General features: G+C 40.8%; 1 protein-coding gene across 2 annotated transcripts in view; it reads right to left on the reverse strand.

The window, feature by feature from the left end:
* ACMSD (aminocarboxymuconate semialdehyde decarboxylase) overlaps positions 1-19,932 on the reverse strand; it is an 83,102-nt gene that overhangs the window by 48,310 nt on the left and 14,860 nt on the right. For both annotated transcript variants that reach the window (XM_036886674.2, XM_036886676.2), the window contains exons 3-5: positions 16,221-16,317; positions 12,175-12,224; positions 10,517-10,753 (exon numbers count right to left, since the gene is read on the reverse strand). In XM_036886674.2, the coding sequence (XP_036742569.2) occupies positions 10,517-10,753; positions 12,175-12,224; positions 16,221-16,317 (384 nt within the window). The remainder of the gene's footprint in view (positions 1-10,516; positions 10,754-12,174; positions 12,225-16,220; positions 16,318-19,932) is intronic.

Below are 19,932 nucleotides of genomic sequence, written 5' to 3' on the forward strand. Positions count from 1 at the left end.
GTAGACCAATTAATGAGTAAGCAAATGCAAAATTGAATCAGTTACCCACAAAGTCAGTCAAGGGATACACAAAGAGTATATATATGACACCTAACATATACAGAGTGGAGGAGGAAGAAAATGAAGGCAGGAAAAAAAAAGAATCTTCACATAGTGTTTATAATAGCATAATAAGCCAGTTAAGTTAGACTGTTATTTGGTAAAGAAGCTGCCCTTGAATCTTTGGTAACCATGAATCCAAAGCCTGCAATGGCAATAAGTACATATCTGTCGATAATCACCCTAAATGGACTGAATGCACCAATCAAAAGACAGAGAATTATAGAATGGATATAAAAGCAAGACCCATCTATAAGCTGCCTACAAGAGACTCATTTCAAACTCAAAGACATACAGACTAAAAGTGAAGGAACGGAAAAAGATATTTCATGCAAACAACAGGGAGGAAAAAAGCAGGTGTTGCAGTACTTGTATCAGACTAAATAGACTTCAAAACAAGGAAAGTAACAAGAGACAAAGAAGGACATTAAATAATGATAAAGTGGTTAGTCCAACAAGAGGTTATAACCATTATAAATATCTATGCACTGAACACAGGAGCACATACATATGTGAAACAAATAGTAACAGAATTAAAGGAGAAAACAGAATGCAATGCATTCATTTTAGGAGACTTCAACACATCACTCACTCCAAAAGACAGAGCAACCAGACAGGAAATAAGTAAGGACACAGAGGCACTGAACAACACACTAGAACAGATGGACCTAACAGACATCTTTAGAACATTCCACTCAAAAGCAGCAGGATACACATTCTTCTCAAGTGCACATGGAACATTTTCCAGAATAGACCACATACTAGGCCACAAAAAGAGCCTCAGCAAATGCAAAAAGATTGAAATTGTACCAACTAACTTCTGAGATCACAAAGGTATGAAACTAGAAATAAATTGCACAAAGAAAACAAAAAAGGCACACAAACACATGGAGGCTTAAGAACATGCTTCTAAAGAACCAATGAATCTATGACCAAATTAAAATAGAGATCAAGGAATATATGGAGACATATGAAAACAACAACTCAATGCCCCAACTTCTATGGGGCACTGCTAAGGCAGTTCTAAGAGGAAAGTATATAGCAATCCAGGCCTATTTAAAGAAAGAACAATCCCAAATGAACAGTCTAATTTCACAATTAATGCAACTGGAAAAAGAAGGACAAATGAGGCCCAAAGTCAGTAGAAGGAGGGACATTATAAAGATCAGAGGAGAAATAAATAAAATTTAGAAGAATAAAACAATAGAAAGAATTAATGAAACCAAGAGCTGGTTTTTTTTTTTTTAGAAAATAAAATAGATAAACCCCTAGCCAGACTTATCAAGAAAAAAAGGGCATATACACACATAAACAGAATCAGAAATGAGAAAGGAAAAATACTATGGACACCACAGAAATACAAAGAATTATTATACAATACTACAAAAAATTATATGCTAAGAAACTGGATAACCTAGAAGAAATGGACAACTTTCTACAAAAATACAACCTCCCAAGAATGACTGAAGAAGATACAGAAAATCTGAATAGAACAATTACCAGTAATGAAATTGAATTGGTAATCAGAAAACTAACCAAGAACAAGAACCCTGAAGCAGATGGCTTCACTGCTGAATTTCATCAGACATTTAGAGAAGACATAGTACCCATTCTCCTTAAAGTTTTCCAAAAAATAGAAGAGGAGGGAATACTTCCAAACTGATTCTATGAGACCAGCATCACTCTAATACCAAAACCAGGCAAAGACACCACAAAAAAAGAGAACTACAGACCAATATCCCTGATGAACATAGATTAAAAAATGCTCAACAAAATATTAGCAAACTGAATTCAAAAATACATCAAGAGGATCATCCATCATTATCAAGTGGATTTATCCCAGGGATGTAAGGATGATACAACATTTGAAAATCCATCAACATTATCCACTACATCAATAAAAAGAAGAACAAAAATCACATGATAATCTCCATAGATTCTGAAAAAGCATTTGACACGATCAGTAGAACAAACAGGCATCATACAGTATGGGAGAATATATTCATAAGTGACATATTCAATGAGGGTTTTACACCCAAAATATATAAAGGGCTCACAGCCTCAACACCCAAAAGGAAATTACTTGCTTGAAAAATGGGCAGAGGATCTGAACAATCACTTCTCCAAAGAAGAAATTCAGATGGCCAAGAGGCACAAGAAGATATGCTTCACATTGCTAATCAGAGAAATGCAAATTAAAACCACAATGAGATATCACCTCAAATCAGTTAGGATGACGAACATCCAAAAGAGAAGCAATAACAAATGCTGACAAGGATGCGGAGTAAGGGGAACCCTCCTACACTGCTGGTGGGAATGTAAATTAGTTCAACCTTTGTGGAAAGCAGTATGGAAGCTCCTCAAAAACCTAAAAATAGAAACCATTTGACCCAGGAATTCCACTCCTAGGAATTTACCCTAAGAAAACAGGGTCACAGATTCAAAAAGACATATGCACCCCTATGTTTATTACAGCACTATTTACAATAGCCAATAAAGTGAAGCAACCTAAGTGTCAGTAAGTAGATGAATGGATAAAGAAGATGTACATATACACTATGGAATATTATTCAGCCATAAGAAGAAAACAAATCCTACCATTTACAACAGCATGGATGGAGCTAGAGGGTATTATGCTCAGTGAAATAAGCCAAGTGGAGAAAGACAAGTACCAAATGATTTCACTCATCTGTGGAGTATAACAACAAAGCAAAAACTGAAGGAACAAAACAGCAGCAGTCTCACAGAACCCAAGAATGGACTATCCTTTACCAAAGGGAAAAGGGTTGGGGAGGGTGAGTGGGGAGGGAGAGATAAGCAGATTAAAGCATATTATGATTAGCACACATAATACAGGAGTGGCATGGGGAAGGATGTATAGCACAGAAAAGACAAGTAGTGACTGTATAGCATGTTACTATGCTGATGGACAGTGACTGTCATGGGGTTTGTGGTAGGACTTCATAATAGTGGGGAATATAGTAATCACAATGTTGCTCATGTGAAATCTGAGCAAAAGATTGTACATCAATGATATTTTAATTTAAAAAAGACATTGATAATCTCTGCTCCCGAAAATAAACAAGGACACTTAGAATTAACAAGGGGGTTGGTGAATTTACCATTAAGGTTGATGAATTTAATACATGATTTGGCAAAACAAGACATAGGAAACATCCATCATTCAAACGTTTTGGGTGAGAGGAAAATGCTCAAGGACTAGAATATCTGAATTCAGCAAAGTTGCAGGATACAAAATTAATATACAGAAATCTGGTGCTTTCCTATACACTAACAATGAACCAGCAGAAAGAGAAATCAGGAAAACAATTCCATTCACAATTGCATCAAAAAGAATAAAATACCTAGGAATAAACCTAACGAAGGAAATGAAAAACCTATACACTGAAAACTACAAGACACACTTAAGAGAAATTAAAGAGTACACTAACAAATGGAAACTCATCCTATGCTCTTGGCTAGGAAGAATTAATATTGTCAAAATGGCCAAACTGCCCAAAGCAATCTACAGATTTGATGCAATCCGTATCAAATTACCAACAGCATGCTTCAATGAACTGGAACAAATAGTTCAAAAATTCATATGGAAACACCAAAGACCCCAAATAGCCAAAGCAATCCTGAGAAAGAAGAATAAAGTGGGGAGAATCTTGCTCCCCAACTTCAAGCTCTACTACAAAGCCACAGTAATCAGGACAATTTGGTACTGGCACAAGAACAGAGACACAGACCAGTGGAACAGAATAGAGACTCCAGACATTTACCCAAACATATATGGTCAATTAATATATGATAAAGGAGCCATGGACATACAATGGGGAAATGACAGCCTCTTCAACAGTTGGTATTGGAAAAACTGGACAGCTACATGTAAGAGAATGAAACTGGATCACTGTCTAACCCCATACACAAAAGTAAATTTGAAATGGATCAAAGACCTGAATGTAAGTCATGATACTATAAAACTCTTAGAAAAAAACATAGGCAAAAGTCTCTTGGATATAAACACGAGCGACTTCTTCATGAACATATCTCCCCGGGCAAGGGAAACAAAAGCAAAAATGAACAAGTGGGACTATATCAAGCTGAAAAGCTTCTGTACAGCAAAGGACACTATCAATAGAACAAAAAGGCATCCTACAGTATGGGAGAATATGTTCATAAATGACAGATCCAATAAAGGGTTGACATCCAAAATATATAAAGAGCTCACACACCTCAACAAACAAAAAGCAAATAATCCAATTAAGAAATGGGCAGAGTAGCTGAACAGACACTTCTCCAAAGAGGAAATTCAGATGGCCAGCAGGCACACAAAAAGATGCTCTACATTGCTAATCATCAGAGAAATGCAAATTAAAACCACAGTGAGATACCACCCCACACCAGTAAGGATTGCCACCATCCAAAAGACAACAATAACAAATGTTGGCAAGGATGTGGAGAAAGGGGAACCTTCCTACACTGCTGGTGGGAATGTAAATTAGTTCAACTATCATGGAAAGCAGTATGGAGGTTCCTCAAAAAACTAAAAATAGAAATACCATTTGACCCAGGAATTCCACTTGCAGGAATTTACCCTAAGAATGAAGTAGCCCAGTTTGAAAAAGACATATGCACCCCTATGTTTATCACAGCACTATTTACAATAGCCAAGCAATTAAAGCAACCTGAGTGTCCATCAGTAGATGAATGGATAAAGAAGAAGTGGTCCATATACGCAGTGGAATATTATTCAGCCATAAGAAGAAAACAAATCCTACCATTTGCAACAACATGGATGGAGCTAGAGGGTATTATGCTCAGTGAAATAAGCCAGGTGGAAAAAGGCAAGTATCAAATGATTTCACTCATATGTGGAGTATAAGAACAAAGAAAAAAAACGGAAGGAACAAAACAGCAGCAGAATCACAGAACCCAAGAATGGACTAACAGTTACCAAAGGGAAAGGGACTTTGGTGGATGGGTGGGAAGTGAGGGACAAGGGGGAAAAAGGGGCATTACTATTAGCAGACCTAATGTAGGGGGGCACAAGGAGGGCTATACAACAGAGAAGAGAAGTACTGAATCTATAGCATCTTACTAAGCTGAAGGACAGTGACTGTAATGGGGTATGAGGTAGTGACTTGATGGTGGGGGAAGTCTAGTAACCATAATGTTGCTCATATAATTGTAGATTAATGATACCAAAACTTAAAAAAATGCTCAATGACTGATCCCATAAATCAAATGCAAAGGTTAATTCCCCCTGCTGCATTCTGCTTGGTCTGCTTATTTTGAAGGACTGCTCAGACTTTATCATTGGAGTCTTGCCCAGAGCATCCCTCCTTTCTCCAACTTGGAAGCATACGGATGTGGAAATGAGGAAGCCATGGCCTCGGAGCCAAGTCCTTGTGACTGGGCTTAATTGGATGGTGGAATCCAAGCCATCCAGCCACTCAGAGTCTGATCCTGAGTGGGAATTTCTGGGGTCTATACCCACTCACAAACCTCTGGAGCCTGTGAGTACCTGAACAGTCTGTTATGAATGAGATGACTTTAAAAAGGAATGAGAGCTCAGTGCTTCAGTGAGGCAGTACTGAGATGAAGGGTAAACCTACTCCAGGGCCTCTGGAAAATGGAAATACCATCTGAATGGAATGACCTTTTTCCAACAAAATGTTAAATTTTTAAAAAGTTCCTTCAATAGGCATTGAGTATTAGTGCTTATCAAGGTTCAAAACAGTGTTTCTTTTCCTAATTCATTGGAGTACTGGAGTGACTCATCGTACCATTATATATAAGTATGTGGGCTAAATAGGCTTATGCAATATGACTTTTGTTATGCTTGGGTTCCTTTCTATTTATTTTTTGTGTAACTATTATAGGTTTTTAATCTGTGGTTACTACGTGGTTCATATATGACATCCTAGATGTATAGCAGTCTATATTATTAGTGGTCACTTCGAATGCATTCTATCAGCACTATATTTTTATTCCTGCTACTCCATGTTTATGTATATGATGTCACATATTATCTAATTTTATTTTGTGATTACCTTAACTAATTTCTTGGATATAATTGATTTTACTATTTTGTCTTTTAACCTTTATACTAACTTTAAAGTTATTGATTTACTACCTTTACTATATGTTTGCTTTTACCAGTGAGTTTTTCCTTTTGTAATTTTCATACCTATAGTTATTGCCTTTACTTCCTGCTTAAAGAAACTTTACATTTCCTGTAAAGCTGGTTTAGCCGTGGTGAACTCCTGTAATTTTTGTTTGTCTGGAAAACTCTTTATCTCTTATTCAATTCTGAATGATACCCTTGCTGGGTAGAGTATTTTTGGTTGGAGGTTTTTCTCTTTTAGCACTTCGAATTTATCATGTTACTCCCTTCTGGCCCATAAAGTTTCTGCTGAAAAACCAGCTGATAGCCTTAGGGGATTTCCTTTGTATGTAACTAGTTGCTTTTCTCTTGCTGCTTTTCAGATTCTCTCTTTAATCTTTGACATTTTAATCTGTATATGTCTTGTTGTGGCCCTCCTTGGCTTCTTCTTGTTTGGAGCCCTCCTGGAACCTGGATATCTGTTTTCTTCCCCTTGTTAGGAAATTTTTCAGCCATTATTTCTTCAGATAAGTTTTTTACCCTTTTCTCTCTTCTCCTTTTGAGTCTCCTATAAATACAAGTGCTGATGTGCTTGTTCTTATCCCAGAGGTTCCTTAACCTATCCTCATTTAAAAGATTCTCTTTTCTTTTTACTATTCAGCTTGAGTGCAGTCCATTACCCTGTCTTCCAGATCACTGATCCATTCTTCTGCATCATCTAATCTACTGCTGATTCCATCTAGTGTATTTTTTATTTCCGTCATTGTATTCTTCAGCTCTGATTGGTTCTTTATTATGTTTTCTTTTTGTTGACATCCTCCCTGAGTTTATCCATTCTTCTCTTAAGCCTTTTTAGCATCTTTATAACCCTTTGAATTGTTTATCAGGTAGATTGCTCAACTCTGTTTCATTTAGCTCTTTTTCTGAAGTTTTATCTTGTTCTTTTGTTTGGAGCACATTTTTGTCTCCTCATTTTGTTTGATTTTCTGTGTTTCTGTGAATTAGGTGGAAAAGTTACCTTGTATAGTCTTGAAGGAGTAGCCTTATGTAGGAAGGTCTCCTGCATAGACTGTGCAGGCCTGGTGGCTTTGGCTGGCTGGCTGGAGCTGTAGCAGGCATAGATTGGGAGTCCCTGGGCATTTTGCACTGAGGTCACTGGTCAGGTGGCTAGAGCTGTAGTGGGTGCAGGCTGAAGGGTCCTAGGGCACTCTGCACAGGGGCCACCCTGGTGGGACAGCTTGTGCCCAAGCAGGCTGGGGTTGTCCCAGTGTGTGCTGCTTTGGTGGGTCTGCTAGATCTTGGGTGCATGCATCTGGGTGTGGGTTGGAAACCACCTTAGGGATGTCTGGAGTTGTTGTGGGCTAGGGGCCCAAGATTTACAGAAGTGGTGGGCCAGTTAGTGTGCCTAACCCTGCTCGCATCCAGGCTATCAAGGTAGAGGGGGTAGATGGGGCTTGCCAGCACTTCCAATCCTGGGGAGAGTTCCAGTAGTCCTCCCACAGTTTGGTGAACACTTTGGATACAGGCTTCAGTAACTTATTTTCTAGTTGTTTATTAAACTGTGCTTTTTTCCTGTTTCCAAGGGTAGGCAAATCTTCATGCAGGCCCTTCAGTGATATCCCTCCCTTTTACCTTCCTAGCATCTAGAGTGTTTCTGTCATTACTGTGTCTCCATCTCTCCTACCATTCTCCATGTGGTGTTTCTCTCCTTTGTTGTGCAAAAACCTTCAGTTCTTCTGGAGGATTTATTCTATAAATAGGTGTAAATTCTGCGCATACATATTAGGAGGTAAATTCAGGCTTTTCTTATGCTGCCATTTGGATGCCTCCACAATGTGACTTCTGTACATAACCATTTCTTAAATGGAGAAGCAATTCTGGGACAACAGACGATTCTGGATTGGCAGACAAAGGGTAGATTGGAAAAAGTGCTTCTAATTCAACAGGTTCTGGGTAGCAAAAGAGATATAAACCTTTCAAAAGGAGGGAACTAATTGATTTCTGATAAGGGATGTAGGCTGGAAAGAAAATATTAACTGCTTGGGATGGTTTGGGCTTGACAAAGGCACATGGTCATCATATCTCAGTGGGACTGATTCTTCACTAGGATAAGACTTTATTCTGTGTGCCTATGACAGTTAATTTATATTCAATTCAATTTAATATTTTTAATCACCTTCTGTATGTGAGGCATTGTAGAGAACACAGAAAGAAATCATGTGTACTCAAAATCATGACAGCTCACGTTAACGCAGAACTTACCATGTGCCAAAGCTGTTGTGAGAATTTTACAATTATTAACTAGTTTGAACCTTATGAGATGGGAACTTTTATTAGTCCCACTTTACAGAGAATGGAACTAAGGCAGCTATAGGCTAAGTAACTTACTCAGGTCCTAAGGCTGATAAATAGTAGAGGCAGGCATTCTGCTACTACCACTCATCTACCTCCTTCTAACAAAGTCACTTTTGTGCCTGAGAACTGATCTGACTGTGTATTGTTGGATTCATTCACTAAGAAGAGAGATCTGGGACATAAGGGGGAGACAGATGCTCTGGACCTCCAGACCCACCTTGAAATGGCCCACCTTGGTTCACAGTAACTCCTCTAATTTGTTTCAGCAGATATTAATGATGCAAGTTAGAGAGCAGTGAGGCTGGCACATCTTGCTAACCAAACAAATATGCTATCAACCCCAGGACATCATATGTCAGCTAGGGCCAGGATACTGCCCTGATCCCCAAAACAGCCTAGTTAGAATGATCGGTGGGCCAAGCTAGTCACACAAATGGAAATATCCATTTGGATTCCAACTGGCTGCTGTTTGCTTTCTGAGCCCCTTAGTAATTCACAAACCCACTTCCAATGAATAATAAAATGATTTGCTGCTGAAGGCTCACTCACAATGTGGTGAAACAACTTGAATGCATAAGTAAATAAATCCTCTCCCAAAGCTCGTTAAGGTTTCTAGAAAACACTGACTGCATCAGCCCAGCCACTGCAGCCAATAAGTGTCAGGGAGTTCAATGTTTAGAGGAACAGTGTATCTTTCAGGTCATTCGAAGGCAATTTAATAGGTAATCCCCCAACTGGTGAGCAGTGTCCATAGATACAAACAAGAAAAGTTTTTTGTATATAGTCAGAGCTCAATAAATATTAAATGAATGATCAGTGATTATAGTACCTGGTAAGTTCACCAACATCTATTTAATTCATTATTGAGGATTTCCCATTACAATGAAAATAACAGAAAACAATACTATAATTCTAGGAGGGAAGTAAGAAATTAAAAAATTCAATTGAACATAGGTGTATGCACTTTGAATCTTGGTACTAAGAAAAGCAGGTTTAGTTACAGAGAGAACAGAAGGGTGGAGGAAACCTGGTGGAGAGGACTATGGAACTGGGGATATTCCAGGTGGATACCTCAGACATGGATGTCCCTGAGTTTTGGAAGTGTGTTTTGTTATGTAATATTTCAAAAATGGGAATTTGTAAACAATTGTACAATGAACACTCATGTAGTGTAGTTTCATCAATGTTAACATTTTGATGGCATTTTTAATGTATTTTAATTATATATTTTCAAAATATATGGCTTACAAAGTATCTTAGCTGAGGATTGATTTAAATAAATCAAAACATAGCCATATATTGGAATTTTATGCAGTTTTTTAAAAATCATGCATTAAAAGAATTTTCATTTAGATTGGAAATTCTCAATTAGAATATGAAATTACATGTATGGTAGAATTCGGATTTCATTAACTATAGATATATGCAAATAAAGAAACAAATGAAGTATATAATAACAGTGGCTATTTATTTTGGTGTGGTGGGATTATGTGTTATTTTTGTTTTACTCTTTATAAGTTCTGTATTTTCCATAATATCTTCAAAATTATTTCATGGTTTTAAAAAATGATAAGTATTTTTCTTTCTAGTAAAAATAAATGCTTCTTTTAATATCATTAACAGGGTGTTTTACACAGTGGCTGTGATGAAAGTAATATTTTGGCTTCCAAATGAAAGCTTCAAAGGAGAGGCTGGGGTAAAGAAAGGAGATTTCGCTGAGTTAACTCAGGGCTGGCTTTGGAAGCATTTCCCCATCCCTGTTCTAATGGAATGGCTCACTTCTTCTAGGGAACTCCTTCCACATTTCTTCCTACATCGAGCATGTCATCAGGCATCTCTCTCTCCCTCCCAGTGAGAGGGTATGAGATGGTATTTTTATCTTCTTCCTGCTAGCACCCAGTGCAGTGCCCAACTCCACTGTGTGTTGGCTGAGCGAGTGCAAGTACTCACCGCATAGACGGGGAAGAGTTCCTGTGCATTCAGGTCCCACTCGTTGATGTGGGAGCCGATCTGTACGCCCGGGAAGCCCAGCTCCTTCACACAGCGCTCCATCTCCTTGATGGCCAGTTTGGGGGCCTGCATGGGCAATGAACCCAGACCCACAAACCTCCTTGGGTGTCTTGCAATGGTGGCAGCTAGGTCATTGTTTAAAAGTTGGCACAGGTCTAAAGTGTCCTGAGGTTTGGCCTGATAGAGACAGGTAAGGGAAAACCACATTGTTCAAAACCTTCTCCTTTAGATATTTACTCTGAATACCGCCTCCCTTGGACTAAATTGTTTGTCACTATCAGTGTCTTTACCCCACAGGGAGTGAGGCACAGACTCACATAGGCATGGGTCACCAGAGACTCGGAAGCCCACCATTACAAATGCAAAGAAAACTGCTAGCAGATTGCTGACTAATTTGAAAACTTGGGGCTATAATAAGAAGAAAGGAAGCCAATTACTGGGCCTACACTAGAGGTGGAATGGGGATGGGCATCCTACCAGCAGACAGGAACCCACAGGGCTGCTGGCCATGTGGCACCCTTGCTCCCCCCACACAGGAGGGGGCCAGGCAAGTGCCCAATGTCACCATCAGGGCACCTCCTCGTCATGTCTAATCATGGGATGCCAGGCTGCTCATGGACCTGTCCTGTCCCTGTCTGTCGTCCTCCCAGTCCTTTCTGTTGGCAGTGACATTCGGAGTAACCTTAGCAAAATGCTGATGCAGAGGGAGTTTAATTCCTGTTCCTCTAAGTCTCCCTTCATTGTTTTCTTTCCTTTCAGCATCATCCCACCCCACTGCCAGGGATTTGGTACTTTGCTGCAGTCCCAGTTGTGTAGTCAGAGTGCTATCCAATCTGACAAATTCAGGCATATTGAGGTCTTAGGACATTTTTATTGGAAGCAGTGAATCTAATCACAGGAACAGATAAAGACTGAATCACTAATACTGGAATTATGAGCATGGGTGGGGGAAGTATGTGTGAGCAGGTGATATTTCCTTTGCTCCTTAAGTCACAACACAAGTAAATATTTGGCTGAGCAGGTATTTAGTAGTAGCGCCCCCAGCTATGTACGGAAATGTCCTTCCACAGGTTTACAGTCATCCCCAAAACTTTTAGCACTCAAGACTCAATCAGTTGGGGAAAGGCATCCAACTCCATGAATCCCATTTGAATTGAATTGGATGTTTATCTCCCTGGGAGAGACAACATAGCAGAGCATTATTATTCCCAGCTCTATACCATGATCACTTCAGAGTACACTGGCTAGTCAATTTCTGAGCAAGGCACTGCGGGAATGAGTCATCAGACAGGTAATTTCAGATGGAGATTAAGGTTGGGTCTAGCACTGTCCTGTCCAGTGGAAATATAGTGTAAGTCACATAGTTGAATGTGACCACTGGCTATTATACTGGACCATGTAGGTCTACAGCAAGGACAGGACTAGGAAGACAGGCCTGGGAAGAGATGCTGCAGTGTGAGATGCTGAGGGAGGGATGCTGCTCATCCCTAAAGGGAAGGAGACAGTTTCAAGACTTGAGACATCTGTTTACTTGCTAGAGAGTTGATCATGAGCCTTCACCTACCACGGAGATGGTTTGATTGAGGTTTCACACTCACCCAGTAGCTAAACATGACGGGAACCGTGGAAAGGGCTTGCACAGTCACTCCTAGACACAGACACAAAGAAAGTCAGCACTGATGAGAAGAATAGCCCGGGCACTCCTTGTGCATTGCCTAGAGCCAAGGAGCACCGCCTGCCTCTGTCCCACCATCCTCTGGCCTTCCCCATCCTCGCTGATCCTCCCTGTCCCCTTGTCTCTGGCCATCTCTCCCAGGCTTCCCTTGACCTTCAGCCTCAGTTCTAGGGGGAGCAGTAAAGGCTGGACAAAGGTGAGATAGTTCAAGAAAAACTAATTGACCCCATTGTTCAAGGGTTATTTGTATCCTCCTTCTTGTCAAGTTTATTTGAGCAAGACGTTTCCCCACCAATTCTTTCAGGAATTTTTCCCTTAAGTCATGCATGACAGGGTATATTTCTCAGCCACCTTTCCTGCACCTTTAATTTATCTCCTAGGTAAGCCTGGGTGGGTTCCACTGTCTGGAAGGCCCAGAATGAGACCCTGGGCTCAGCTTCAGAATCCAGCATCCAGGGTGTCTAGGATCTCTTGTCTTCAAGCTTCTGGAGCAGTGGCATCAGGAGAGACACTGCCAACCTGGGGGTGGCTCCTCTTTCCAACATACCCTTATCCAACCCACCAGCAAGTCCTGTTAACTGTATCCCACTGCCTTTCACCTGCCCACCTCTCCCCACCCGCTGCCACTGTGTGGTCCAAGCCACCAGCATCTCCTACATGACCACTGCAGAAGCCTCCAAACTGGTTTCCTACTACCATTCTTGCCTTCTTACAGCTTGTTCTCCACTCAGAAGTCAGGAAGGGTTAAAACTTACATCAAGTCACTTCCTTGCTCAACACTTCCAAGGACTTTTCATCACTTCCAGTACAATCCTGACTTGAACACGGTAAGGCACCACAGGCTCTCCTGGCCTCAGAGTGAGCATCGTTGGCCTCCTGCCTGTTCTTCCGTTATCTTTCCTACCCTAGAACCTCTGCACTGCCATTCCACCTGCCTGGAATGCACTTCTTTTGGATCGTCACAGGACAGGCTCCCTTTCACCCTCAGGTGTCAGTTGAAATGTCACCTCAGAGAGGCTTCCTCAACTCCAGCCACTCAATCCCCTTGTTGTGTTTCTTGCCTTTTCTAATACTGCAGGCTGTCACTGCTATGTTTAGTTGTTTATTCTGTGCCTTCCCCTACTTGAATGTAAACACCACATGGGCCTGTCTGTCCATGTCGTATCCCTAGTGTCCAGAGCAGTGCCTGCACATTGGACAGATCCAACACATCGAAGAGTAAGTCCTTGTTCAGTGAGGGCCAGAGACTAAAGCTTTTGATTGGAGAGCATTGTTAAACATTATCACATGATATTACTTGTTTTTATTGATTAATATAAAGCAGATGAGTTCCTTTCAATTGTAAAATGCTTGCAAGATGCATAAAGACTGCTTACATTACTCCTTTTCCTTTCTCCGTTGTATAGATGAGATCTAAGGTCACAAGACTTGAAAGTCGTGGGATGAGGCTCCTGTCCAGCCTTGTTCCTTCCCTATGCCCCAGTGGCTATCACTTGTCACATATTTCATATTAACACAGAAAACTGCATTATTTGTGTGTTGGTGGTTTGGATACATGTTCTTTGGTCTCTGGGAACTGAGAGGGATAAAAACAAATCTAATCCTATTAGAGCTTATATTTTTTTTTAAAGAGAGGTTTTGACAGTATGGCATAGCACAATGTCACCCAAACCTACTTGTTGATTGAAATGGTGGAAGATGGGGCAGAACATTATAAAAACAAATTCTTAGGCCCTCCTTTGGAAATTTTGGTTCAGTGGATGGGGCTTGAAAAAAATTGTTAAACAAGCCCCCAGGTGAGTGTTTTCTGAGGGAGGTTTGGGAAAAGCTTTGGTGGTGGAATGAGGCAGGAGCCCTAGGTATACAGTCCTAGCTCTGCCATTTACTAGCTGTGTGATCCTGAGCAAATCACTTAACTTCTTAGGGATAAGTAGGTACAACAATGCCTGCCACTGGAGATGCTGAGAGAGGATTAAATGTGAGCAGGTATGTGAAACACCACCCCTCTGACTCTGTGGCCTCTTAGCCTCCTTTCTGCAGAGAGGACTGAACTCCCAGCCCAGTTCTGACCTCCCTGGGTCTGCTCCAGAACCAGCTTCTGTAGGAACTCAACCTAGCTGGAGACTTAGGAGATGCTTATATATATATATCATCTCATTGTTGTTTTATTATTTTTGTCTTTCTCAGCTCTGTGTTGGATCTTGTAATGAAGTGACACAGGGGCTGCCAGTTGCATTTCCCTCCCCACATGAATTGCTGTAATCTTCTGTGCTGGGCCTTCATTTTATTTTCTTACTCCACAGAGGTGGTAGGGTGTAGTTATTAAACCCTTGGGACCAGACTTGCCTGGGTTCAAATCCTCATTATGCCCCCAACAAGCTGTGTGGTCTTGTACAAATTTTTAACCTCTGTTCCTCAGTTTCTTCCTTTATGAAATGGGCATAATAATAGATACTACTTCCTTGGGTTGTTCTAGGGATTAGGTGAGTTAATCCATGTTCAATGCTCAGAACAGTGCCTGGCACAAAGTAAATGCTCAGCAAAGATAGTCATGACTGCTCTCTCGAGGATATTCATTGAATGAGACATACAACAAAAACCAAAAGAGACACTCTTCATCTAAACTGCAGTGGTTCTGACACCCATTATCTGTGTTTCATTTCCACCAGTTTTCTCCTTGAAAGGGTGGGTCCTTGCTTGAGCTTTACATTTAGAGCAAAGTTTTGCTCTTTGCAGTAGGCCTGGGAAGCTTGTTCTCTCTCCAACTTCTTCTAGAACAGGGCCATATGTACTATGTTCTGAGGAGTGGTCTACAGAGGTTCTATGGGCTTCCTGCAAAGTTCAACTTGAATGCCACTTAAATATACTTTTAATTATTTTTTTTAACTCTATGAAACAATACCTGGCCCAAAGTATCCTAGACCAAATTCTAACATGCCAGAAACTACCACCTCATTTAGGACTGACAGGTTAACTCATTTTGTACAGACTTTGGAATAAAATGCTTCCTGCCATCTCTGTGTATATATTGAATTATTATACAGTTATCTTTGATTAAGAGGGTGATAATTCTAAGCTGTTGTTTCATTTATGTGTATGAATTGTATTTTGGTTTAAATCTAGACCACTGATGCTCAAATTTAGGCGTATCAGTATTTTGTAGTGAGTTCCCCATTACAGGCCATTGGCACAGCCCCATGTGTCCCAAAGGCTCAGTGATTCTTCTTGGAGTATGCTGTCCTCAGGTGGCACAGTCAGCCAGTCAGTAACAAGTTGAAAGCAGGGTGACCATGACACCATATTTTAGATAGTCTTTTAAATTCTTTTGAATCGTCAGGATTTGTTTGCTTTTTAAATATAAGATAAGGAATGCAAGCAGTTCTTCGAAATTATTAATGATTCAGCTTTGAAACAAAAATTTCCTAATTCTCCCCTTGCAAATTTCAGCATTAATTTCATTGTAGAGTACTTTGAGATTACATGATTCACTTTCTTTATAACTGCTGCCATTTGCACCCCTTATGTGTCAATGGGGACGTTCTGTGCACTGGGCACCAAGACAAGTACAGAATGAGATTGGATACTGAGTCTGACTAAGGAGACATTTGACATCCTTAGTTTGTGAATTCTCATTTTTACTGTTTTACTTGGCTTGATAGTAAGTAAATACTATACATTCAAACTTAAAAAACTTTAATAACATGCCACTTTTAACTTTGATGATTTAGCATTCTACTTTAAGACAAGGTATATCCAATTTAAAAAGAAATTTAAATCCACACCCTAAAAGCGTTGTAGTGGGAGGTCCCATCCTTCTCCAAGAAAGGCTAGAAGAGCCTGGGCACATTTTAGAAAAGGTGATCAGAAGTTGCCATCACGTAAATCACATAAAGTGGTCAACAGACTTTAGAGGCAGACGTTGCTTTTGCATCAGATGCAAACACTGGTAACATTTCTTGTCGTAAATACCTGTCTGGTCCATTTCTCTAATCCGGACTTCTGGATCCCAGCAGTTCTCCTGGACCACTCTGAAGACCTTCCCGTCTTTCAGCATCTTTGCTTCTCCCTAGGGCAGGAAATTCATGTTAGCAAAAGGCGACCTAAGCTCACTTAGATTAATCCTCCACTGCAGTGTTTGGAAAATGGTTCTTGCCTAACATTTTTAAGGGTTTTAACTTAATCCTCAGAGAAGTAGCCTACTACATCTACCTCTCACTGAGACCTGCTTGTCCTCCTGGCTTGCCGCTTCTGTGCTTGCTGCCTGCATTATCTTTCTCATCCCTCTGTGATGACATCATGTTTTTCGCTTCCTTCTGCCTGCCATGTCACCATCCAGTCCATTTCACAGTACTGTTAGGTCTGTCTCCCAAATGATCCTGCAGTGGTTCACTTTTCTGTCTCTGCTGCCTCAGCTCTGTTCCCAAACCCCATCTCCTCTCACCTGAACAACTGCTCCAGCCTCCAGCCTGATCTCTTTCTGCTTTCATTTTGTGCACCTCCAACCCAATCTCCACAAAACAACCAGAACCAGCTTTTAAAATCCTATATCAGATTTTGCCACTGCCCTGCTTAAATCTCTTGAATAGATTCCCATTGCCCTGAAGGTACTATCCAAACTCCTTAACCCGGCCTGTTAGACCCTGTGTGATCTAACTGCTGCCTACCTCTATAACTTCATCACATGCCTGCACCTTTATAAATAGTCTCTATATTAACTATTTTCAAAGTAGTCTAATTAAGTATTCCATTTGTTTTCTCTTTGGAACCTGATTGATTTAGCTTTTTTAAAAAAAGGTCTGGAGAGGCGGAGCCAACATGGCAGCGTGAGTAGGACAGTGGGAATCTCCTCCCCAAAACATATATACTTTTGAAAATACAACAAACACAACTAGCCCTAAAAGAGAGACCAGAAGACGCAGGACAGTGGCCAGACTGCAGCTACACCAGCGAGAACCCAGCGACTGGTGAAAGGGGTAAGATACAAGCCCCGGCACGGCGGGACCCGAGCGCCCCTCCCCCCAGCTCCCGGCGGGAGAACAATAGGCAGAGCGGGAGGGAGACGGAGCCCAGGACTGCCGAACACCCAGCCCCAGCCATCCGGGCCAGAGCGCAGACACAGTACATGCCCAGGGGGCCCTGGATACTGGGGGAACAGGGAGTAAGACCTCTGAGCGGGTGCTGAAGCTGATGCCCCTGTGACAAAGAAAAGCGGGGGCTTTTTGAAAGTCTTAAAGGGACAGGGACTTAACAGCTTGACGGAAACAACCCAGGTCACAGTACAGCAGCTGGAAATTACAGGGAAAACCGGGTGCACTAACCCCCTGGGCAACAGCTCTGAGACCCCTCACGGAGGCAAACAGTCAAGCAGCCCCCCCATCCATTAACCCACCGGGCGCTGCGAAAGCAGAGAAGCAGCCTGAGACAAATTCCGCCCACAGAAAGGGAAATTTCTCCCTTCCGGCCAGGCAAGACACAAAGACCCACTCTACACGCAATTACCCAACACAAGCCACTAGGGGTCGCAGTTGTCCCAGTAAAGAAAGGACAGTAGCAAGTGAAAATTTTGGCCCTCCCAGCTGACAGTCAATAGCACCTGTCAACATGAAAAGGCAAAAAAATATGATACAGACAAGACTAACCCAGACAGCTTCAGCATCTGCTACATCTTCCCCTGAGAAGGAATCTGGGGAGATAGATTTAGCCAGTCTACCTGAAAAAGAATTCAAAACAAAAGTCATAACCATGCTGATGGACTTGCAGAGAAATATGCAAGAACTAAGGAAGGAGAATTCAGAAATAAAACAAGCTCTGGAAGGACTTCAAAACAGAATGGACGAGATGCAAGAGACCATTAATGGACTAGAAAACAGAGAACAGGAATGCAGAGAAGCTGATGCAGAGAGAGATAAAAGGATCTCCAGGAATGAAAGAATTTTAAGAGAGCTGAGTGATCAATCGAAAAGGAATAATATAAGAATCATAGGTATTCCAGAAGAAGTAGAGAGAGAAAAGGGGATAGAAAATGTCTTTGAAGAAATAATTGCTGAAAATTTCCCCAAACTAGGGGAAGAAATAGCCTTTCAGACCACAGAGGTACACAGAACTCCCATGACAAGGGATCCAAGGAGGGCAACACCAAGACACATAATAATTAAAATGGCAAAGATCAAAGACAAGGACAAAGTATTACAAGCAGCCAGAGAGAAAAAAAAGGTTACCTACAAAGGAAAACCCATCAGGCTATCATCAGACTTCTCAACAGAAACCCTACAGGCCAGAAGAGAATGGCATGATATACTTAATGCAATGAAACAGAAGGGCCTCGAACCAAGACTACTGTATCCAGCACGAATATCATTTAAATATGAAGGAGGGATTAAACAATTCCCAGACAAGCAAAAGTTGAGGGAATTTGCCTCTCACAAACCACCTCTACAGGGCATCCTACAGGGACTGCTCTAGATGGGAGCACTCCTAAAAAGAGCACACAACAAAACACCCAACATATGAAGAAGGGAGGAGGAGGAATAAGAAGGGAGAGAAATAAAGAATCATCAGACTGTGTTTATAATAGCTCAACAAGCGAGTTAAGTTAGACAGTAAGACAGTAAAGAAGCTAACCCTAAACCTTTGGTAACCACAAACTTAAAGCCTGCAATGGCAATAAATTCATACCTTTCAATAATCACCCTAAATGTAAATGGACTGAATGCACCAATCAAAAGACACAGAGTAATAGAATGGATAAAAAAGCAAGATCCATCCATATGCTGCTTACAAGAGACTCACCTCAAACCCAAAGACACGCACAGACTTAAAGTCAAGGGATGGAAAAAGATATTTCAAGCAAACAACAGAGAGAAGAAAGCAGGTGTTGCAATTCTGGTATCAGACAAAACAGACTTCAAAATAAAGAAAGTAACAAAAGACAAAGAAGGACATTACATAATGATAAAGGGCTCAGTCCATCAAGAGGATATAACCATTATAAATATATATGCACCCAATACAGGAGCACCAACATACCTGAAACAAATATTAATAGAACTAAAGGAGGAAATAGAATGCAATGCATTCATTCTAGGAGACTTCAACACACCACTCACTCCAAAGGACAGATCCACCAGACAGAAAATAAGTAAGGACACAGAGGCACTGAACAACACATTAGAACAGATGGACCTAATAGACATCTACAGAACTCTACATCCAAAAGCAACAGGATACACGTTCTTTTCAAGTGCACATGGAACATTCTCCAGAATAGACCACATACTAGGACACAAAAAGAGCCTCAGTAAATTCCAAAAGATTGAAATCCTACCAACCAACTTTTCAGACCACAAAGGCATTAAACTAGAAATAAACTGTTCAAAGAAAGCAAAAAGGCTCACAAACACATGGAGGCTAAACAACACACTCCTAAATAATCAATGGATCAATGACCAAATCAAAATGGAGATCCAGCAATATATGGAAACAAATGACAACAACAACACTAAGCCCCAACTTCTGTGGGAGACAGCAAAAGCAGTCTTAAGAGGAAAGTATATAGCAATCCAAGCATATTTAAAAAAGGAAGAGCAATCCCAAATGAACGGTCTAATGTCACAACTATCGAAATTGGAAAAAGAAGAACAAATGAGGCCTAAGGTCAGCAGAAGGAGGGACATAATAAAGA

Source organism: Manis pentadactyla, chromosome 8 (genome assembly GCF_030020395.1).
Source record: "Manis pentadactyla isolate mManPen7 chromosome 8, mManPen7.hap1, whole genome shotgun sequence".
Lineage (NCBI taxonomy): Eukaryota > Metazoa > Chordata > Mammalia > Pholidota > Manidae > Manis > Manis pentadactyla.